Raw genomic sequence first — 23,748 nt, forward strand, 5'->3', positions numbered from 1 at the left:
GCGCGGGGCGCGGGGCGCACTGGCTGAGCGCATTTGGAGAGGGAGAGAAGCGCCGGGGATCGCGCTCTCGCCCTTGGCCGCTCTCCCTGCCCGGCTGGAGGTTGCGGGGCGGAGCGGGCTGTGCCGGGGGACGCGGCCGTGGGGGGCGGAGGCAGCCTCGCTCCGCCCCGGCCTGCGTCGCCCCCTTGCGCGATCCCAGCCTCCGGAGGCGCACGGAGCCCGATCTCGGGGCGCAGCGTCCCCCCACGGCCGCCTCCGCCGCTCCAGCCCCCTTCTTCGCCCATGGGGACCCTCCCGGAGCGCGGACACCCGCCCTCGCCCCGCGCCTGGTGGTGAGTCCGGGCACCCGGGGCGCCTGTCCTTTGTCTCCCTTGCTCTCCCTCTTTCCTCCGCGCGCCCCCCTCTCCATCCCTCCTCCGGCCTCATCCATCCATCCATCCACCCTTCTCTCTTTTCTCCCCCAAGACTTCTACTCCCCCCCCCCCCATGTCCCGCCTCGCTCTCCCTCTTCCTATTTTTTTCTTTCTCTCCGCCTCCCTGGGACCCGGAATGCGGAAACAGGAGGCCTGCCTCGGCTCTCCACGCCATGGGTCCCCCCTCCCTCTCCCGGCTCCCTCCATCACCCACTCCCCCTTCTCCCCCCTTTTGGACCCTCCCCACCCTTCAAACACACGCAGTTATTATGAGTTTCGCTCCCTGCAGCCAAATCGGCCCCACCCACCCGATTTTTTGCCCACCCCCACCTCCGCCCCCTGTATATTTGCATTTCTATCCCCACCTTTTTCTCAAGGGGGTGGGTCTTATGGGGCTCCCCATGCCGCCTCACTCCATTAATCCGCAGGACAACGCTGCAAAGTAGGTTAGGCTAAGAGGTGGGTGGCTGGGCTCAAGGTCACACCTTCCTGGCCAGGTGGGGATTCAAACCCAGGTCTCTCTCCCGGGTCCTAATCCGAGGACACTCTAACCACTATGCAACACCACAGTGCCCGCCCCCTTCATTCCACTCATAGTTCACCCTAGACATCCCAGGGATTGAATTGAGGGCGTTCTGCATTCAAGGCACATGCTCTACCCCTGAGCAAGATAAGTGTGGATCTCTTCTCCTGCTCTGCCCCACAGTCCAGCCCCCTTGTGTGTCCTTTCCAGGCCCTCCCTATTCCTGCCACCTGCTCTTCTCCCTCCCTCCCTCCCTCCCTTCCATTCCTTCTGCTTTCAGGTTCGAACCCAGGTCTTCCTGGCCGTAGTCTGACGCTCGCGAACAACTGGGGTCAAAGCTAAAAAAAGCCAATGCAGTTCTGGGCTGCATCAATAGGAGTATAGCATCTAGATCAAGGGAAGTAATAGTGCCACTGTATTCTGCTCTGGTCAGACCTCACCTGGAGTACTGTGTCCAGTTCTGGGCACCACAGTTCAAGAAGGACACTGACAAACTGGAACGTGTCCAGAGGAGGGCAACCAAAATGGTCAAAGGCCTGGAAACGATGCCTTATGAGGAACGGCTAAGGGAGCTGGGCATGTTTAGCCTGGAGAAGAGGAGGTTAAGGGGTGATATGATAGCCATGTTCAAATATAGAAAAGGATGTCACATAGAGGAGGGAGAAAGGTTGTTTTCTGCTGCTCCAGAGAAGCGGACACGGAGCAATGGTTCCAAACTACAAGAAAGAAGATTCCACCTAAACATTAGGAAGAACTTCCTGACAGTAAGAGCTGTTTGACAGTGGAATTTGCTGCCAAGGAGTGTGGTGGAGTCTCCTTCTTTGGACGTCTTTAAGCAGAGGCTTGACAACCATATGTCAGGAGTGCTCTGATGGTGTTTCCTGCTTGGCAGGGGGTTGGACTCGATGGCCCTTGTGGTCTCTTCCAACTCTATGATTCTATGATTCTATGAAAGTTTGGGGACCCCTGTTCTCGACTGAAGGCTCCTTGGTGCAGAGAGACGTTGCTGAGCGTCAACGGTTTTTTCATGGTAGCGGGTTAGGCTAGATGACCCCTGGGGATCCCTTACAACTGCAAGATTCTACGATCTGTTCTTTCTCTCACTGCAGACGCTGCCCCATGGATACCAGCCCCCCGACCCCGGACCCCGGGGGCCCGCGGAGGGACTTTGCGGCTTCTGACCAAGGACCCCCATCTTTTGAGGGGCTTCTGGGGCGGCTGGGGGCTGGGGGGCGAAGGCAGCGCCTCCTCCTGGCCCTGACCTGCCTGCCATGCCTCCTCCTGGGGCTCGGAGCCGGCTCGGACGCCCTCTTCACTCTGACGCCTCCACGCCACTGCCGGGATCCCAACAGCACCCAGTTCCCGGACAACGCAACCTGCTGGGACCCCCGCTGCCAGAGCTGGGAATACGGGGGCCTCCCGGCCCTCACCAACAATCCGGTGACCGAGGTGAGAGCCCCAAATCCCCTCTCGACGTTGCCACCCAGGTCCATTTCCTGCCCCCCCCTCGCCGTACCCAGGAGAGGCAGAGGGGTGCAATGGTTTTCGTGCTAGGCCAAGGAGACCTGAGTTCAAATCCCGGGGAATTTAACAGAATGTGCTCTTGGGCCGGCTACATTACATGGTGCTTGTGTCTGTAAAATGGATGGAGTGGGAATAACCAGTTATGCCTGTTCTTAGCTCTTTAAAGGAGGCAGACACACACACACACACACACACACACACACACACACACACACACACATATATATATATATAGTGCCAGAAACTTTCTTACAGAACATGTTCCTTCACTCCTACACAAAGCAGTTAATTGGAGCCAGTCCACAAACTGGCTTTCAACGCTTGGCTCAACCTGAGTTACATGATATAATAATAATAATAATAATAATAATAATAATAATAATAATAATAATAATAATAATAATATTGCACCTGAGCCATGGTGACAGGAGTGCTCCTGAGCATGTATGGGGTATTTTCTCCCTGTTCCTGTGCTGCTGGATAGTCACTGCCAGATCCTGAAACCAGGATCGGGGAACATGGGGGTCACACTTGTAGGTCACACTTGCCCCATCCTCCCTTCCTGCTCTTTGACGTCTGCTGACGCAAGAATGCATCCATTCAGGGCTAATTTGACCCCCAGACTTCTAGGATCTCAAATTTAGATCCTTGTTCATTTGGGGGTTATTGGTAACTTTTGCAACCCGTTTTTACATGCGTTGCAACTCTCTCAACTCAGAGCTGCAAATTTAAGCAAATAAGAGAAGCATTTGGTAAAAATCTATATGGCTGATAAAGATTTTGGCATATTAAATACTGAGAAATGTGCATATACATGTTAATAAATATATTGGTTCTGATGGCACAGGATTAGACCTTTCCCATCAGCTGATTATAGAAACAAACCACTCACTCTTTGGGACGGGGGGAACCTGGATTTGTTTTTTGTGGGGGGCTGCAGAATCATAGTTAGAAGGGACCCCGAGGGCAATCTAGTCCAACCCCCTGCAATGGAGGAATCTAACGTGGCGCTTGAACCCACAACCCTAAGATTAAGAGTTTCTTGCTCTACTGGCTGGTGGTCCTTTTTATTTTAGTTACAGTTCTGGGCCTCAAAAAGGGACGCAGGTGGCGCTGTGGGTTAAACCACAGAGCCTAGAGTTTGCCGATCAGAAGGTCGGTGGTTCGAATCCCCGCGACGGGGTGAGCTCCCGTTGCTCGATCCCTGCTCCTGCCCACCTAGCAGTTCAAAAGCACGTCAAGTGCAAGTAGATAAATAGGTACAGCTCTGGCGGGAAGGTAAGTGGCGTTTCCATGTGCTGCTCTGGTTCACCAGAAGCGGCTTAGTCATGCTGGCCACATGACTCGGAATATGTATGCCGGCTCCCTCAGCCAGTAAAGCGAGATGAGCGCCGCAACCCCAGAGTCGGTCACAACTGGACCTAATGGTCAGGGGTCCCTTTACCTTTATCTATGGGCCTCAAAAGCTGGAAGTGACCCGGGCCTCTCTGGACCTCTGAGAGGGGCTGAATCCACCCACCCATATTTCTGCGCTCCTATAAATGTGATGCTCTCCATTGTTCCGCTGCTTTTAATCTCTTTTTCTCCTCAGTGGTCCCTGGACTGTTTCCGTGGCTGGATTGTTCCCTTGGAGCAGCTCTGCTTCCTCCTGGGTTTTGCCGCGGGGGCGCTGCTGCTGGGACACCTGGCAGACAGGTAAGCCAGAGGGTGAGGCAGCGGGCCTGTCGATGGGGCAGCTGGCAGGGGAAGCCATTTGTCATGAAGACGATGGCATTCGCTCCCACAAGATCCATAAGGAAAGCCTGCCGGATCTAGTCAGTGGCCCATTCAGTCAAGCACATCCATTTCAGCTTCTATCCTACATGACCAGTGCCGGATTTATGTATTGAAATACTTTATTGTCACTTGTACAACTTGTGTACAGTGAGATTACATGAGTCTTAATTCCCCTCCACCAAACCCGAAAGTCAGTTGCCCTGTTGTTATCTTTTCATTCAGCAGCCTAACAGCCCATGGATAGAAGCTGTTCTTTACCCTGTTGGTGTGACTAATCATGCTTCTATATCTTCTGCCTGAGGTCAGGAGATCAAGAAAGTGCCAGCCAGGGTGTGTATCATCCCTGAGAATTTTCCTCACTCTCCTGAGGACAGCCCATAATATCTTGTGCTGTATTCACCACCCTCTGTAGGCACTTCCTATAAGTTGATGTCAAACCAGCGTACCACACTGTGATGCAGTATGAAAGGACACTTTCTATTGTGGACCGGTAGAAGGAGATCATCAAATGTTGATTGACATCGTTCTTTTGCAATACTCTGAGGAGATGGAGTTTCTGTTGGGCTTTCTTAACCACCTGGGTTGTATTTATTTTCACTGAGATAAACTCCTAGGAATTCAAAGGAAGAGACTCTCTCCACACAGCCCTCCCCGATGTACAGCGGGGCTAGTTCTCCTCTCTTCCTCCGAAAGTCCAACACCATCTCCTTTGTCTTGCTGATATTAAGGTGCAAGTTGTTCCCTAGGCACCATGGAGATATTTTTGGACCTCCCTTCTATACGCTGATTCGTCTCCACCTGTTATTAAACCCATTTTGGTGGGGTCATCTGCAAACTTAATAATTGCAGTAGACGTATAAGCTAAACAAGCTATAGCTTAGGGCCCCACTCTCTTGGGGGCCCAAAAAAAATTAAAGGGAGAAGAAACTGGATGTACATTTCCAAAATATAAGATAAAAAACAAATAAAAGAAAACCGACATACAGCAACAGTGTTTTGTGTTGTGCAGGCTCCTATGATGTAAGTCATGGGCCTAGCCCGCTCCCTAAAATATCACTGGTTTGTGTTGCATTCCGATGCGAAAGGAAGGATTGGACCCTGGTTAATAAAATACACACAAGGCTTGGCCAGCAAGACTCTGGGAGGAAGTGCGAATAATAATCCTGTCACACCCCGGCCCTGGTCCCTTTTATTAACAAAAGCACTCTTAACACAGCGTTTGTAAGAACCAATCAGATTTCCTCTGAGCATTTCGAAAAATCCCCCACGTGGGACAAAGTCAGATCAGAGAAATCCTTTTAACTACAGAGAAACTATTTCCTACTTGAGCATGCAGACATGGTTAAGCTAAATAAAAAGGAACCAAGGAGGAATGCATTTAGTACCCCCGAAGGTCATAAACCCATAGTAAAGAAAGACACATCTCTGTGTAAACTCTGTTCTTGGCCCTTAAGATCTATCTAAAGATTAACAAAACTAGCAAAAGCTACATCAAAGCTACCTTCTATCTTTATGGCCTGGTGAAGCAACTGGTCTGTGTTTCAGAATGCTTATATGTGCCTGTCAGGTGTAGAGAAAGCAAATGGCAGAGGTGCAGAGGCTTGTAGGATTAGATCAGAAATCGTGTCAAATGACGCAAGCCCAGTCAAAGCAATGCTTTCTTCGCTGACACAAATGGAATGCTGCATTTTTCATAATTCCTCATAGCAATCCCCCCTGACCACCGCATCTTTGCTCCTTTCTATATATAGGGTGCCTACATTCTGCATGGACTGGTTGCATGGCAACGTGGGCAAGTGGCTTGAGATACTTATGAGGTCCATAAATTACTATATAGCATATATTCAACACAAAAAACAGCGACAATTTGTTGCTGACAAAGGACAACTGGACATATAAAGGGCCCCTTTACCTTCAATAGCTGAGGGCCTCATCAGACCTAAATCCGGCCCTGTACATGACCATGCCCAACGCTCTTTTAAAGCCATTCCAGTTGGTGACGTCACTTCCTCCTGTGGGAGTGAGTTCCACAGTTTAACTCGGCGCTGTGAGAAGCAGCACGCTTTTTTTTTGCCTCCTGAATTTCCCAACATTCCTCTCATGGCCACAAGTGGCTTCAAAAGAGGATCTGACAGGTGAATGGAGGCTATAGGGCTATTGCCAGTTACTAGTGACTATAGTTATATTCCCTCTCCCTTGTTGGAGGTAGCCTGTCTCTGAGTGCCAGTTTTTGGGAGCCACAAATGCGGAGAGAGTGCTGCTATACTCAACTCCTGCTTTGGGAACGGGGAAAATAAAGATAGGATACCCTTCAGTGCTGGTGGTGCTGTGGGTTAAACCACAGAGCCTAGGAGTTGCCGATCAGAAGGTCGGCGGTTCGAATCCCTGCGACAGGGTGAGCTTCCGTTGCTCAGTCCCTGCTCCTGCCAACCTAGCAGTTCGAAAGCACGTCAAAGTGCAAGTAGATAAATAGGCACCACTCCGGCGGGAAGGTAAACAGCGTTTCCGTGCACTGCTCTGGTTCGCCAGAAGCGGCTTAGTCATGCTCGCCACATGACCCGGAAGCTGTCTGCGACAAACACCGGCTCCCTCGGCCAGTAAAGCGAGATGAGCGCCGCAACCCCAGAGTCGTCCACGGCTGGACCTAATGGTCAGGGGTCCCTTTACCTTTACCTTTACCCTTCAGTCAATGGACTGACGATAGGACATCACTGGTAATTTATGAAGGCAGCCGCAGACTCCGTATGGATAAATACAATAACATATGGAATGAGTTTATGCAAAATGTGGTAGGCTAGTCACATTTACATAAGCACTAGGACAATAACACTATACTAATTTATACAAGAATGTATGGGAATATCGTTTATTGATTATACAATATATTCTATATTGATTATATTTTATATATGGATATATATGAAAAATTAAGTTTTGTGTTTTACAATTTAGAATACTCATTTAAACATCCTTAAAATATCAGTTACTTCCCTTCTCCTCTTTCCATGGTTCATTTTGCAAATCTTAAACCCCTGCGTATTTAACATAAACTAAACCATTCGGTATACCATTATTACATCCATCAAAACTTACTTACACTGTTGAATTTATCTCAATGCTGCCAACGTTTTCAAGTGGACACAATTTGCCCCCATATATTCAATAAACATTTTCCTATCTCCTCTGAATGTATGTTCTTCTTGTTCTCTTATTCTGTATGTTAGGTTCGCAAGCTGCGCATATTCTGTCAGCTTAAGTTGCCGCTCTTCTTTAGTTGGGACCCCCCCTCGTTTTCCATTTGAGGGCTAACAAAACATGGGCCGCAGAAGTGGCATACATAAAAAACCTTTTCTCATTTATTTATTGCATATTTTCTCTTTTATGTGTATCTTTGTGGTGGTTGTTTTACGCCCTCTCACTTTTCCTCCCCCCACCCCCCGGTATCTCTTTATTTCTTTTAATTAAAATCACCTTAATAAATTATAAATATTTAAAAAATCCTGCTTTGGGGCTTCTCCTTGGGACGTCTGGTGATGGGCTAGAGATGGAAAGCCCTTTTCGCCTGTGATCCAGCAGCCAGCCTCTTCTTAATGGTTGCTGCTGGCATCCTTCTGTCTCAGTGGAGTGCGCCACTGGGGGTGAAGTCAGACTGCTGCGTTAGCAGCCCCAGAGTGACCCCCCCCCCAGGGCCCCAGCCTGAGTCGTGGAAGTCCTGGGCTCCCCAGACGACAAGACCCCCATCTCAGTCTTGCTGGTGTAGCACAAGGAAAAGCAGAGCGAGACTTTTGGCGCCATCTTGGCTGCAGGAGTTGCCGGAAAGAGGCGTACCAGACGCCATGCGTCCCCCTTAGGGACTCCGCTCAGGATTTCATTTTCCCCCATTTCATTTCTCTTCTAATTTGTGCCCCGCCTTTCTGTATTACAGTGGTACCTCGGGTTACATATGCTTCTGGTTACATACACTTCAGGTTACAGACTCCGCTAACCCAGAAATAGTACCTCGGGTTAAGAACTTTGCTTCAGGATAAGAACAGAAATCGGGCTCCAGCGGCGCGTCAGCAGCTGGAGGCCCCATTAGCTAAAGTGGTGCTTCAGGTTAAGAACAGTTTCCGGTTAAGAACAGACCTCCGGAACAAATTAAGTACTTAACCTGAGATACCAGTGTACTCTGCACAAGGCAGCTTGCGAGCTGAAGAAACAACAAAATAAGACAGCAAAAAATCACACCCGTAACAACAATCTGATCCGGTTCAAAAAAAGTCGTAATAAAAACATAACTTTAAAATGAATGACTTAAAGCAAACAATGCAATATTCAATAACCCATTCAAATATAGGAAAAGGTAAAATTAAATATCAGCAGGTAATAATTGAATGGTTTACAATGAAGACCCAGAATACAAAAATTACTACACTACGATCAATAAAAATAACGGCAAGTCACAATGCATGAAATACAGTCGTGCCTTGGATCCTGAACGCCTCGTGAGTCGAACGTTTTGGCTCCCAAATGCTGCAAACTGTTCCAGTTTGCGAACGTTCTTTGGAACCTGATTGTCTGACGGGGCTTCTGCGGCTTCCGATTGGCTGCAGGAGCTTCTTACAGCCAATCGGAAGCCGCGCTTTGGTTTCCAAACATTTTGGTAGTCAAGTGGACTTCTGGAACCGCTTCCGAGGTACGACTCTACCACAAAACATACAAAACCATTTAAAAGGATCAAACCGAGAAACGAGGACACACAACTTACAATTAAAAAATAAACAAATCCCCGAACCTTGATGAAAATAATAATAAAAATCCCTGAGCCTGGATTTGCATAGGGTTTACTGCTTAGCTGCTTCCTCAAGAAAGTCACAAAGCTGACCTTTTTATCCAGACCTTTGTGGAAGACTCGGAGGAGCTTGGGCTAGGAAGGAGAGAGAGAAGAATCGGCAGAGCAACCTCTCACCCTCTTTGTCCTTTCATCCACAGCGTGGGGCGGCGCGGGACCCTCCTCCTGGCCCTGGCCCTGGGTTGCCCTGCGGGCGTCTTGGCTGCCTTTGCTGCCTCACCCTCCGTCTTCATGTTGGGCCGTTGCCTCTGGGGGGCGATGCTAGGGGGCATGCAGCTCTCCCTCTACCTTAGCCGTGAGTATCCTCTCGTACGTTGCGCAAGCGAATCCATCGGTTGGGAGGGTTCCTCCATTGCAGGCTGCAGCATTGGAAACACAAGATGCTGCCTTGTGCTGAATCAAGTCATTGGTGCACCTAGCTCAGTGATTCTCCAAATGGGTGTTGCAGCCCCCGGGAGGCGGTGAGTATCACTAGGGGGGTGTGAAGAGGCAAGGGACAGCGGGTGTAAATGACCACCCGACTTGTCAGGCTGCTGGTGCTGAATGAAGCTTTGTTTGGTTGCATTAATTAAAACGCATCATTTTTGTTGCATTCATTCAATAGTTTTAATTGGGGTTTGAATGAAGGTGCAATGGATTGTTGGGACGCGGGTGACACTGTGGTCTAAACCACTGAGCCTCTTCGAATCTCCGCGACGGAGTGAGCTCCCGTTGCTCTGTCCCAGCTCCTGTCAACCTAGCAGTTCGAAAGCACACCAGTGCAAGTAGATAATTAGGTATCGCTGCGGCAGGAAGGTAAACGGCGTTTCTGTGCGCTCTGGTTTTCATCACGGTCCTCCATGCGCCAGTAGCAGTTAGTCCTGCTGGCCACATGACCCGGAAAGCTGTTTGTGGATAAACACCAGATCCCTTGGCCTGAAAGCGAGATGAGCGCCACAACCCCATAGTCACCTTTGACTGGACTTAACTGCCCAGGGGCCCTTTACCTTTTTTTTAACCTAAAGGTGCAATGGATTCAGTTACAGATAGGTAGCCGTGTTGGTCTGCCATAGTCAAAACAAAACAAATTCCTTCCAGTAGCACCTTAAAGACCAACTAAGTCAGTTCTTGGTATATCTGAAGAAGTGTGTATCTGAAGAAGTGTGCATGCACACGAAAGCTCATACCAAGAACTGACTTAGTTGGTCTTTAAGGTGCTACTGGAAGGAATTTGTTTTGTTGTGCAATGGATTGTTGCTGTTTTGCGTTATTATATTCCTTAGTGGATTGTGCAAACCACGGTTTTTCAGGCATTTTTACAAAGTAGGCACTGGAGATGAGTTGCTGGAACCAAGGGGGCAGTGGCGAGAAAATGACCTTATCTAGTAGACTGGTAAATGCTCTCCTGAATTTCAGGCAGGGCTCTATCCTAGTCCTACCCAGAGATGCCTGCAGGGATTTGAATCTGGGGTCTCCTGCGTTCAAAGCAGACACTTTAACCCTGAGGGAGTTTGACTCTTAAATATTAACTCTGTGAGATACGGTCGTACCTTGGAAGTCGAATGGAATCCGTTCCAGAAGTCCGTTCGACTTCCGAAATGTTCAGAAACCAAAGCATGGCTTCTGATTGGCTGCAGGAAGCTCCTGCAGCCAATCGGAAGCCCCGTCGGACGTTTGGGTTCCGAAAACCATTCGAAAACCGAAACACGCACTTCCAGGTTTTGATCGTTCGGGAGCCAAGGCGTTCGAGATCCAAGACTATACTTAGTTTTGCTCTTTTACTTAGCTTTAGGGCCATGGTTCCCAACAATTTGATTTTTAAGGGGGGAAATTCGAGTGAGTTATTAACAGTTGATGGCATTTTAGGCTTCCTCCACGTGAATAGGAGTTCACTTTTTGAATAATAGGAATTATATGTCATGGGGGGGGGCGCATCAGGATTTTAGAGATGCTTAGGTGGAGCATACCAGGGACGCGGGTAGCACTGTGGTCTAACCCACAGAGCCTAGGACTTGCCGATCAGAAGGTTAGCGGTTCGAATCTGCGCGACGGAGCGAGCTCCCGTTGTTTGGTCCCTGCTCCTGCCAACCTAGCAGTTCGAAAGCACGTCAAAGTGCAAGTAGATAAATAGGTACCACTCCACCGGGAAGGTAAACGGCATTTCCGTGCGCTGCTCTGGTTCTCCAGAAGCAGCTTAGTCATGCTGTCCACATGACCCAGAAGCTGTACGCCGGCTCCCTCGGCCAATAAAGCGAGATGAGTGCCGCAGCCCCAGAGTCGTCAGTGACTAGACCTAATGGTCAGGGGTCCCTTTACCTTTACCTAGGTGGGGCATGGCCAAAAAACGATTGGGCACCCCTGGTTTAGGGAGTTTCGTTGATGTTTTCATCTGGCATTTTCATTGTTTTCCATGTCAACCGCCACTCTGTTACCCCCGGAAAATATTTAATTGCAGCTTAGAAATTTGCCCCCCGTCATTTTCTCCTGGCCATGCCTTGACTTAGCCTCTGCCTCTCTTCCTTTCCAGGCTTGGAGCTGTGCTGCCCCCCACAGCGGCTGCCCGTGACCATGGCGGCGGACCTCCTCATGGTCGGGGGGCACTTCCTTCTTCTGGGGCTGGCATTGGCGTGTGGAGGTTGGAGGGTCTTGCAGGGCGTCATGGCGGCTGGGCTGGGCCTCTGCCTCCTCTATGGGTAAGTTGTGGGCGCACCACTGAAACCTCTCGCCAAAACCAGGCAGAAGGCCTTTGGGGGGGGGGGGATAATATTTTTATTAGTTTTCAATTACAATAATGCAATAATAGCCTCATTATAAGAAAGGGATATTAGCTCCACCTAAGGCATGAAGGAGAACAGCAACAACCAGGAAAAGGTAAATTTTACAAGGACAAAAAAGAAACATCACGGACAGGCTATAGTTTGAACGCTTCACCTGTAGATTTATAAATCATTTAATGTGTCAATACAAATGGAAGTCATTAATATTGCTGTTGTTGTATAAGGGATTGCTATTTTGCTTGGAGCGTAATTCATAAGATTTGGGGACGCAGGAATAAAGTACATCATCAAACCACCAATTCTAGCATGCGGGGAACCACCTAAGTTACATAATTTGGCATCTGAATGATTGGTATTAGTAATTGTATTATAATTTGCTGTTGTTATAATGAGGCTGAAAGCCTTTTTGCTAGTTGCACCCGGCATGGGAAACTACCGCCCGACACAATTCCAAGTGTTGGTGCTGACTTTTAAAACCCTAAATGGCCTCAAATGCCCAGTAGACCTAAAGGAGCGTCTCCACCCCCATCGTTCAGCCTGGACACTGAGGTCCAGCGCTTAGGGCCTTCTGGCGGTTCCTTCACTGCGAGAATTAAAGTTACAGTGGTGCCTCGCAAGACGAAATTAATCCGTTCCGCAAGTCTGTTCGTCTAGCGGTTTTTTCGTCTTGCGAAGCAAGCCCATTGACGGCTTAGTGGATTAGCGCTATTAGCAGCTTAGCGGCTTTTAGCGGCTCTTATCGGCTTATCGGATCAGCTGATAAGCGGCTAAGCGGCTTAGAAAAAGGGGGGGAAGGGGAAAAAAACCGCAGGAACTCGCAAGACATTTTCGTCTTGCGAAGCAAGCCCATAGGGAAATTCGTTTTGCGAAGCGCCTCCAAAACGGAAAACCCTTTCGTCTAGCGGGTTTTCCGTCTTGCGAAGCATTCGTCTTGCGGGGCACCACTGTACAGGGAACCAGGCAGAGGGCCTTCTCGGTGGTGGCACCTGCCCTGTGGAACACCCTCCCATCAGATGTCAAGGAAATAAACAACTATCTGACTTTTAGAAGACATCTGAAGGCAGCTCTGTTTAGGGAAGTTTTTAATGTTTGATATTTTATCGTGTTTTTAATATTCTGTTAGGAGCCGCCCAGAGTGGCTGGGGAAACCCAGCCAGATGGGAGGGGTAGAAATAATAAGTTGTTGTTGTTGCTGCTGCTGCTGCTGCTGTTTTCTGCAGTTTTCAGATGAGGATTAGACTATGCAAAAAATGAATACAGTCATACCTCGGGTTAAATATGCTTCAAGTTGAGCGTTTTCAGGTTACACTCCGCGGTGACCTGAAAGTAAAGGAACGCGTTACTTCCGGGTTTTGCCGCATGCGCAGACGCTCAAAATGACGTCACACGCATGCGCGGAAGCAGTGAATCGTGGCACGTGCAGACGCAGGTTGCATTCGCTTGAGGATGAGAACGGGGCTCTGGAACGGATCCCATTCGCATCCAGAGGTACCACTGTATAAAATTTTAGCTGCAGTCCATTCATTTTCAGCTTTCTATTCTTGTTATTAAAAAGTGTGCCTAGACATTCCGTTGTTGCGCCCATAACCTAGGTTTAAGGTGTCATTTAGCTCCTAGCTTTCATATCTCAGTTTCTAACACTGCCTGATAACCCTGATTCCCCCCCCCCCTCCGCCCCGATCCTGCTTAGGTGCCCTGGATTGTACCCAGACTCACCCCGGTGGCTCTTGGCCACTCGACGGACAGCCCAAGCCAAGGAGATCCTGATAGCCCTGGCTCAGGGCAGTGGCAGCCAGGAGTCGGAGGCTCAGGAGGCCTTGGAAGGTGAGTCTCAAGAAGAGCATGCCGAGGGGGCTTTGATCCAAGGATTTTACAGAGGGCATGCCAATTTCTGCTTGAAGAACTGGGCTCTAGGTGAAGTGGAAAGCCTCTGCCCTCCTTTCCACCTGCTCCTTTAAAATATTTATAAAAATATATACATATCTCTCAAACCTTTATTGAGGCGGACAATAACCAGCATTAAGAAAGCAAAGGGATTTGATTTGATTTTTAAGGAAATGAAGCACATTTATTCAGATACATATTACAGGGCAGAGCAACATAAATGAAAGTCGCAAGAGATTATATAGGCAGCAAGAAAATTAGAATTTATAGGCCTGTCACGAACTGCAAAGAGGGAGGCTGCAAAATGTCTGGGGTCAATTCCTGGCGAGTTTTGAAAATGAGAGATGCCTTTTGATTGTCCTGGCAGATTTAATAAATGAAGACTTTGCACAGATTTCTGCAAAAGGAGCAATACAGGAGGAGAGCCATGTGACTGTAGCTTCTCCTCATGGGTGGAATGCCCTTCTTTTCAACTCCTTTATTTTGTGTGTTTTCCCCCAAATCTGCTTCTGAAGAACTTGATAATGCCTGCCACCTCCCCGCTGCAGCCCAGATTTCGTTCCGGGCCGTGCTGTCCTGCAGAAACATCTGGAAGAATGTTCTCATCCTCGGTTTCACTACGTAAGTCCACCTTTCTTTGTCCTGAACCAGAAAGTCTTGGCATCGGTGGGGGTCAGGGAGGTATATACGGGGTTTTGAGATGAGGAAGTTATTCAATGGTGAGGGAAAACCTCGTAGAGGTGAAATGAGCAGTACCTTTTGGGGCCCTTTGGCACTCGCATGTTCTCCCAGACTTGTGAGTTGGGTGTGAGAGCCAACAACCTGGATTTGGAGTCTCCTCTCTTGATTATTATTATTAATTATTATTTATTTATTTATACATACATACATATATACCCCCATCAGGCTGGGTTTCCCCAGTCACTCTGGGTGGCTTCCAACAGAATATTAAAATACAATAGTCTATTAAATATTAAAAGCTTCCCTAAACAGGGCTGCCTTCAGATGTCTTCTAAAAATTTGGTAGTTGTTTATCTCTTTGACATCTGATGGGAGGGCGTTTGTTTATCTCTTTGACATCTGATGGGAGGGCGTTCCACAGGGCAGGAGCCACCACCGAGAAGGCCCTCTGCCTGGTTCCCTGTAACTTCACTTCTCACAGGGAGGGAACCGCCAGAAGGCCCTCAGCGCTGGACCTCAGTGTCCGGGCAGAACGATGGGGAATGCAGCCTAGCGGGGATCACAGACCACCAGGTGGCTTTTAACATAGGGATCCACTCTTTTGGAACTTTTAATCAGCCATTGCACCATGCAAGGATCTAGAATGCATATAACCATTCCAGTGGTCCTAATTCCTTTCCTTTTTATAACATACAATTTCATCTCAACTTCCCTTGAGAGAAACTATGAGATTTATGCACTACCATTTACAACTTTATCACAGCTGAGTGGATCACTGTTTGGTTGGTCTTTTTAAAATATTTTTAAAGGTATTCGTCAGTTTTCCCTGTTATTTTCTCCCAACTCTACGTTTACATGATTTTTATATTTAAAAAAATCCTGCTGCTTTAATTTTTGTTCTTCTGTTTCCTTTTTGTTTTCCATTGGGGTGTTTTTGGTTTGGCTTCATTTTCTTCCCGCAAGCTGCTTTCAATATTAACATTATTTATTATTTGTACCCCGCCCATCTGGCTGGGTTTCCCCAGCCACTCCGGGCGGCTACCAACAGGATATTAAAAACACAGTAAGACATCAAACATAAAAAACTTCCCTAAGCAGGGCTGCCTTCAGATGTCTTCTAAAAGTCAGATAGTTGTTTATTTCCTTGACATCTGGTGGGTGGACGTGCCACAGGGCAGGTGCCACCACTGAGAAGGCCCTCTGCCTTGTTCCCTGTATCCTCACTTCTCACAGTTAAGGAACCGCCAGAAGGCCCTCAGAGCTGGACCTCAGTGTCCAGGCAGAACGATAGGGGTGGAGACGCTCCTTCAGGTATACTGGGCTGAGGCTGTTTAGGGCTTTAAAGGTCAGCACCAACACTTTGAATTGTGCTCAGAAATGTCCTGGGAGCCAGTGTAGGTCTTTCAGGACTGGTGTTATGTGGTCTCGGCGGCCGCTCCCAGTCACCAGTCTGGCTGCCGCATTCTGGATTAGTTGTAGTTTCCGGGTCACCTTTCATTCCCTCCAATCCCCCCAAAATTGGATATACAGTGGTACCTCAGGTAACATACACTTCAGATTACAGACTCCACTAATCCAGAAATATTACCTCAAGTTAAGAACTTTGCTTCAGGATGAGAACAGAAATCGTGCTCTGGCGGCGTAGCAACAGCAGGAGGCCCCCTTAGCTAAAGTGGTCTTCAGGTTAAGAACGGACCTCCGGAATGAATTAAGCACTTAACCTGAGGTACCACTGTAAAAAACAAAAAACTAAACTGCATTGATGTTGTTGTTGTTGTTTTCTGCATGGCACCTCTCCAGATTCATCGCCCACGCCATCTGCCACTGTTACCTGCTGGCCTGGGAATCCCTGGAGGATCCACGGGCCAACTTCTACCTCTGCTACCTGCTGTCATCTGGCTGTGCGGGCCTCGCCTGCCTCTTCCTGTGCCTGAGCGTGGACCGTTACGGACGCCGCGGGATTCTCCTCCTCACCACCACGCTGGCCGGCATCGCTTCCCTGATCCTGCTGGGCCTGGGAGAGTGTAAGTCGCTTTGACTTCCTTTTCCTTTTTTAAAAAAAAGCCGCTCGTGACTTTAATTTGCAATCATGGTCACGCCCAAAATGAGGATGTGTGTCGCCGGCCTCCTCTGCCCTTCCAGAAAGATGCACTAGGCAGATTGCAGAGACATGACCGCAGATCGAGGACTCAGTAGGCTGATAACAACCAGTCCTGTTTATTCTCCCCCCCCCCATTAAATGCAGATGGGAAGCTGACCCGAAAGTCCAGGGGTTGCATTATTATCAATTTACGATGGGGTAGAAGGTTCGCAATCTAAGAAGGACTTGCTCACAAATTTATTGACAGCTGCATGGGTTATTATAGCTAGGAAGTGGAAGGGGCAAGCAGAATATAAAATAGAAGAATGGTATAAAGCGGTGTGGGATATAGCTATGAACGATAAATTAACATGTGCCATTAAGGTAAGGCAGGAGAAATATGCAGGAGAAATTATTCTGAGGAGATATGGAGGGTGCCTGTAGAATAAAACGGAAAGGGGTTGAAATTTTGGGAGGTTGGATAGTTGGAATGGTCTCAATGGTAGGGTGCACATTTTTGTTCTTACTTATTCATGATTATCACTTTGTCAAAATAAAATAAAGTATCTTTTTAAAAAAAATGTAGATGGAGAAGTTGCTGCTGGGCAGAAACGGCCCCTCAGATTAGTAAAATGAAATCCAGCAAAGTGAAGCTAGATCTATAGAAGTCAGAGGTACAGTCAGTATGCAATTCTGTAATTAGAGAGGCAGTGTTCAGTCTGTTGCCATCTAGAATGGGTCTCACCCCTTTGAAATATCACAAGTTGCAGGTGAGGAGGTACTGCTTGATCAAGGCCTGACTCTCAATGTCTTCTATGCATGTGATAATTTTTTAGCCTCTTGCGAATGAATTTAAACCTTCATTTCCTTTAGTGATGCTTTCTTTTGACATGTTTAAGATAACGATGCTGCTGTTGTTGTTAACTTAGCTGTGTTATATGTGCATTCTGTACATAGCTGTCAACGTTTCCCTTTTTTTAAGGGAAATTCCCTTATTCCGAATGGGATTCCTCGCAAGAAAAGGGAAAAGTTGACAGCTATGATTCTGTAGTTGACCTCGTTTGCAATGTTTCCTTTTGAAACCTTTTAAAGATATTATCTCCTGTTAAGTATGTTGCTTTGAATGTATACTTGACTTTCTTCAGTCGTGTTTTATTCTTGATTGTTTTGTTTGATGTTTTAATGTAGGTTATAAACCGCTTCGAGGTTTTTCCCGCTAAAAATATAAAGCAGTTTAGAAATGAAATTAAGTAGAACAACAACATATAAAGCCCTGTTGAGTCACACCTGTGCTCCATCTCATACAGGGCTAATTAGTGTCATGTCTTTGCACGTAATTTCTATATTTCAAAGGATATATTTTTCTTGTTTTAATTTGCATATTATTATTATTCATTTTTGTTATTGTTTGTTGGTGGGTTATGTATTTTTGTGTTTTCACATTTTAAACCACCATAAGAATAATGATCATACATTGGTACCTCGGGTTAAGTACTTAATTCGTTCCAGAGGTCTGTTCTTAACCTGAAACTGTTCTTAACCTGAAGCACCACTTTAGCTAATGGGGCCTCCTGCTGCCGCTGCGCCGCCAGAGCACGATTTCTGTTCTCATCCTGAAGCAAAGTTCTTAACCCGAGGTAATATTTCTGGGTTAGCGGAGTCTGTAACCTGAAGCGTATGTAACCCGAGGTACCACTGTAATTGGTTAGTTGCTTTATCTTGCCCAGGGCAAAAAGCAACTTACAAACAAACAGACAGACAGACAGAAGACCCCACATAGATATATTAAAACTAAGAGGATAAAGAAAAACATTTAAAACACCCCACCCGCTTTGAAAAGACCACAGATAGTTAAAGGCCAAAAGTATTATTATATGCTTTTGATATATTATATAGAGGTATAGGTGAACAGGTAAGCTTCTTCTGCTTTGAGTGGAAAAATATTTGGAGCCACTTTTGTTGGTTGAGACCTTTCTTAGGCACCGGTTGGTGTCCCCTTTTCACCCTGTTTCTGCCCTTTCCCTCCCTCCTCGTTGCAGATCTCAACGATGCTGCGCGGAGAACCTTCTCCATCCTTGGCCTCTTCTCCTCCCACGCAGCTGGATCCCTCAGCATCTTCTTCGCCTCCGAGGTCATCCCCACTGTGATCAGGTGAGGTGGAGAGAGCAAGAGGCCTCTCTCAGGCCCTTAACAAACTACAGCTCCCAGGATTCTTTGGGGGAAAGAAGCTGTACCATCATGTACGGTGCAGCTGTGGACGGGGAGTTGTGAAACTGTGAGAAGGTTGCCCTATTTTAAAACTCCACCCTGGTTATATCTCCTTTGGTAGTACAGTCCACCCTTCTTTTGCCAACTGCTTGGGAACAGCCGCCCTGGCCCCCATTTTTCTCTTTCATGTTTCTAGCCCTCATGCTGTGACCATTTTGTTGCTCTCCTTATTTCACTTCCCCAGCAGCTGAAGGTGAGGAAGTGCCATAGCTCAGTAGGGTCTAAAGCAGGCGTGGCCAAACTCGGCCCTCCAGATGTTTTGGGACTGCAACTCCCATCATCCCTAGCTAACAGGACCAGTGGTCAGGGATGATGGGAATTGTAGTCCCAAAACAGATGGAGGGCCAAATTTGGCCATGCCTGGTCTAATGCCTGCTTTGAAAGGTTCCAGGTTCAACTCCTCACATCTGAAGGTAGGGCTGGGAATCCTAGATGTACCAGCAGTGTATTCCTGTGTCTCTATAAATTCGTGCGGCATTGCCACACATGCACAGAATTTGGTACTCAATCAATCAAATCTTTATTACGGTTGTAGACCAGCATAAATAGGGTGGAGCGCAATCATTTAGAATCTATAAAACATTTTGGAAAACTAAAAAGTATTAAAGCAGAAGGTATATCTAAAGAACTATAAAAATCAAAAAGAAACTAAAAGAATTTGGTACTGGTATCAGGACAGAGTTCTGCTTCATGAAAACCATGCTGTCCTTTTAAATAAAAAGTTTCTAGTCCCTGGAAAATGAGCGAGGTACCAACTAAAAAAGAATGGCAACTTTAGCTGACAGAATATGTGCAGCTTTCAGGCTTAACATACAGAATAAGAGAACAAGAAGAACATAGGTTTAGAGAAGATTGGAAAATGTTTATTGAATATATGGGGGCAAATTGTGTCCACTTGAAAACCTTGGCAGCATTAAGATAAGTTCAACTGTGTGAGTAAGTTTTGACGGATGTAATAATGGAATACTGAATGGTATAGTTTTTGTAAAATAGGCAGGGATTAATGATACGCAAAATGAACCATGGAAAGCGAAGAAGGGAAGTTCGCTGATATTTTAAGGATGTTTAAATGAGTATTCTAAATTGTAATACAGAAAATGTAATAAAAATTATATATAAAATAAAATAAGTTTCTAGTCCTTCAGACTGGGAACATCGGCACATGGGCACAGCTTGCTGAGCTCTCTAAAATGCCGAGAGTGAGGAAGGCAGGCGAATGGCAGGAGCTGAGGTGTATTTAGCAGCCGGGATTCATCTTTCAGTGCCCTGCATAACGTTTTGTGACTAACCCAAGTAAAATGTCCTTCGAAACTCCATAAGCCACCAAGCACTTTAGGAGTGCAAGAATTTTCATTTCCCCCTCATGCTTGTTTACTCCCCTTCCTCTAGAGATTATTAAGCAGAGGTTAGACGGCCGTCTGGCATGGCTGCTTTAGTTCAGATTCCTGCATTGCCGGGGGTTGGTCTGGATGACCCTCAGGGTCCCTTCCAAGTCTACAATTCTATATTCTCTTTCATTCCATTTACGGCAGCCTTGAGAAAAGGACCCCCCTTCCGCTCACAGCTCTTTCTCTAGCCTTCGCCGTCCACCTGTTTTGGAGAACTTTGTTAGATAACGCAGGAGCAAGGATTAACAACATCCGCAGAGCCCTTGTTCAGCCTTGTCCTTGAGGCACGCTGAGCTCCGCGACCTTGGCGATAACGTCCCTATGGCAGCTGGTTTCGGGTTCACGTCACCAAGGCCCTCTCTCTGTCTCCCTCCACAGGGGCAAGGGCCTGGGCCTGATCCTGGCCGTGGCGTCCCTGGGCGGCCTGAGCGCCCCTCTGCTGCGGCTGCGAGAACAACACGGCTCTTTCCTCGAGCACATCGTCCTGGCCTCCCTCAACATCCTGGCTCTCCTCTGCCTGATGCTGCTGCCCGAGAGCAAGCGGAAGGGGCTGCCCGAGGGCCTTCGCGACGGGGAACTCTACCGGAGGCCTTCGCTGCTACGCCGGGCCGGAGGAGGAGAAAGCCGGGACTCAGAAGGAGCCACCCGGCGGGACGACGTGCCTCTGCTGTCCACGCCGAACCCGGCCAGCTGATGCACCCTCTGCCGCCACCGTACACACGCCCTGGCTGGATCTGGACCTCCTTTGCCCGCTGCCTGGTTTGGGACTTCACTGAGGCCTCGCAAGGGCAGAAGAAGACATTGCCAAGCGGCCTCCACATTTTCCAGTTTCGTTCTGTGGCCTAGCATGAGAACCAGCAGCCCGAGAGCTGCCCTTTCCTCCGTGTCACAGGCTGGGTGGGGGTAAACCATTAGCAGCGCTGATCATTTATCTTTTTTTCCTTTCTTTTGTTTATAATAAGCCTACAAACTGGCTCGCCCCCGCTCCTCGCACACACGCAGTTCAGTTGGCGATTCGGTGTAGCTCACCGGACGAGGCCCGGCCCGAGACCACCCCCCCACCATGCAGGCTTTCGTGGTTGGGACAGTGAACCCTTACAAAACAAGACCGCTCCGTGTGCAGTAATAATAAGCTCCTAGGTACAGTATTTCCAGAAAGCCAGGTCCTTTCTCCGAGTTCCCTGCCCCGAAAGAGCAGCTATCTGCCTTGATCCCTCGTCTTGACTGCCTCTTCAAGTGGAAATTGACAGGTGAAGCTCTGTCCAAATTGGAGAATGGGGGACTAGTGAAAGCTACCCAGCCAGATGGGCGGGGTACAAATAATAAATTATTATTATTATTTCCCTGCCAGATTTCTGGCAGTCAGGTGTTAAAAGGCCCAGGAGCCCGGGCAGAAATAATAGGGTGCCAGATTTAGAGAGGTGTTTCCTCACCTCCCATCTGTTTTTGTAGTGTTTTCCTTAAAATGCTTGGCTGCACTCCAGTCTGGAAAAAAACATCCATACAGTATTGGATATTTAACCATCTTGGGGGTATAACTTGCCCCAAGATACTGAACCATAGAGGATTCATTCGGATCAGATTGTTTCTGTTCCCATTTTACAGATTTAGGAAACTGAGGCCAAGATGGAACGTTTACGGGCCAGTTTCAAAGTCAGGGCCAGAGCTTTCAACCTATGCACTACATTCAGTCGTCGTTTTGATAGCACATCTCCGTGTACAAAGGGCTTTGAATGTCACTCTTGCCAGAGTTGACTTAACCCCAAAATGGAAGCAAGAGCCTTGTAAAAGTGGGCTGTTCTATATTCTTCTCCATGATCTTGCGAAAGATGGCTGCTCACTCAATCCCTATCCCACAATCCCCTGCTGCACTCCATGGCCATTACTCAATTCTTGGGGGTCAGGATTGCCTCTTATAAGCTGGGCAGCATTTCCCCGTTTTACCATCCTGGAGGGAGCAAATCCCTGATTGATTTCTGCTTCCTTACTGCCAAAAGGAAGCAGTGAGCTGCAGCCTTACTTCCAGCACTAAGAGCAAGAAACCTAATTCCTTCTCTTCCCTCCTCCCTGCCTATTTGTATACTTTATAAAGCATTGACATGCACACCACATCAAGTACAACTGGTTGTTCCACCCCTCTGGGCCCAAAGAAAATGCTAATTTTTATCACCGAGGAGGGGGGGGGAAGAGATGCCTGAATGTGGGAAGGAACAGACTGGGCCACTCCACCTGCTCTTTTGGCAACTCAAAACACAACCCACACAGGAGACTCTGGGAAGACGGTTGACTGCTTTCTACGGGAAACAAACTACTGACTGTTAATAAGCTAAATACAAATTAAAGTGGGGGGACACTTGAGAATCCTTTGCTTTGCCCCATTTATTTTGGCGGCGCTAGAAACGTTTGTCCGGGTTTCTCATGGAGTTGGGGTGCAACTGCAGCTGATGCCCTTCCTCAGCATGGAGCAGCAACTGTCCCAGGACCCTTGCGCCCCCCCCCCCAAAATGCTAGCATTTCCCTCAAGCGCAGGTAGGGAGCCTACAGCCCTCCTGATGTTACAACATTTCAGCTCCTTCCCACTCCAGGCAGTATAGCCAATGGGCAGGGATGGTGGGAGTTGGGCGTTCTCAATACCTTGGGGTGTGCAGAGGCTCCCCTGCCCTAAAGCATCCCCTCCTAACCTGGGGCTGATGGGATTTGTAGTTCGAAGCATCTGGAGAGAAGGCTGCCCTGAGAGGTCCTTGCATGGAAAAGCCAACTGGGTTTCTTGTATGGCATGCCCAACAAGTTTGCTGCTCAAATGCTGGTAACAGGGCAGGTGCAAAGTTGCTGCAGAAACACATTTCCCTGTTCGATGCGCAAATGAGAGACGTCTCCAAACTCTGCAGTAAATGGGAGCTGCTCATCTCTCCTTGACTCGCCATGTAAAAATTCTTTAAACACACCTAAGCATCTCTAGGGACGCAGGTGGCGCTGTGGGTTAAACCACAGAGCCTAGGACTTGCCAATCAGAAGGTTGGCGGTTTGAATCCCCGTGACGGGGTGAGCTCCCGTTGCTCGGTCCTTGCTCCTGCCAACCTAGCAGTTCGAAAGCATGTCAAAGTGCAAGTAGAAAAATAGGTACTGCTCCGGCGGGAAGGTAAATGGTGTTTCCGTGCGCTGCTCTGATTCACCAGAAGCGGCTTAGTCATGCTGGCCACATGACCTGGAAGCTGTACGCCGGCTCCCTCGGCCAATAAAGCGAGATGAGTGCCGCAACCCCAGAGTCGGCCGCGACTGGACCTAATGGTCAGGGATACCTTTACCTTTACCTTTACCTATCTCTACTTCAACCTCCCTGCTTTCTATTATGGTACCCGATTGTGCATTTTTTTCAGTCAGCTGTAGCAGGGGACTTCTGGCACCTCTTCCATCATTCTTCATGCTTTCCAGAGCATGTTTTGTCCTTTCGACGTGTGAAAAGGCAGGGCTGCACTCTGACAAGACCCACATTTACAGCATCCCACAATACTCTTCCCCACACATAACCCTTTATGGTAAAAAAATATTTGGGACAACCCCCCCCCCCCGTTTTTCTGCACCTGTTGGTCCAGGACTCCCGCTCCCATCAACTCCAAGCAGTGA

At 48.1% G+C, this 23,748-nt stretch overlaps 1 protein-coding gene across 1 annotated transcript; it reads left to right on the forward strand.

The window, feature by feature from the left end:
* Nucleotides 1-161: 161 nt before the first annotated feature.
* On the forward strand, nt 162-22,485 carry SLC22A17 (solute carrier family 22 member 17). The gene is made up of 10 exons (XM_081835719.1): nt 162-332; nt 2,046-2,385; nt 4,052-4,155; nt 9,208-9,362; nt 11,574-11,739; nt 13,514-13,647; nt 14,223-14,328; nt 16,189-16,412; nt 18,508-18,619; nt 20,503-22,485. Exons 2-10 carry the CDS (start codon nt 2,056-2,058, stop codon nt 20,816-20,818), a joined length of 1,647 nt encoding a protein of 548 aa, XP_081691845.1. The 5' UTR covers nt 162-332; nt 2,046-2,055; the 3' UTR covers nt 20,819-22,485.
* Nucleotides 22,486-23,748: the final 1,263 nt, after the last annotated feature.

Source organism: Podarcis erhardii (genome assembly GCF_964252035.2).
Source record: "Podarcis erhardii genome assembly, chromosome: 13".
NCBI lineage: Eukaryota > Metazoa > Chordata > Lepidosauria > Squamata > Lacertidae > Podarcis > Podarcis erhardii.

What these genes read in the sequence shown, in the direction of transcription:
- SLC22A17 (XM_081835719.1), top strand. Translation starts at nt 2,056, where the DNA reads ATGGATACCAGCCCCCCGACCCCGGACCCCGGGGGCCCGCGGAGGGAC. An exon ending in CCAACAATCCGGTGACCGAG is followed by an intron (nt 2,386 to 4,051) that starts GTGAGAGCCCCA and finishes TTTTCTCCTCAG; the next exon opens with TGGTCCCTGGACTGTTTCCG. An exon ending in GGCTCAGGAGGCCTTGGAAG is followed by an intron (nt 13,648 to 14,222) that starts GTGAGTCTCAAG and finishes CTGCTTCTGAAG; the next exon opens with AACTTGATAATGCCTGCCAC.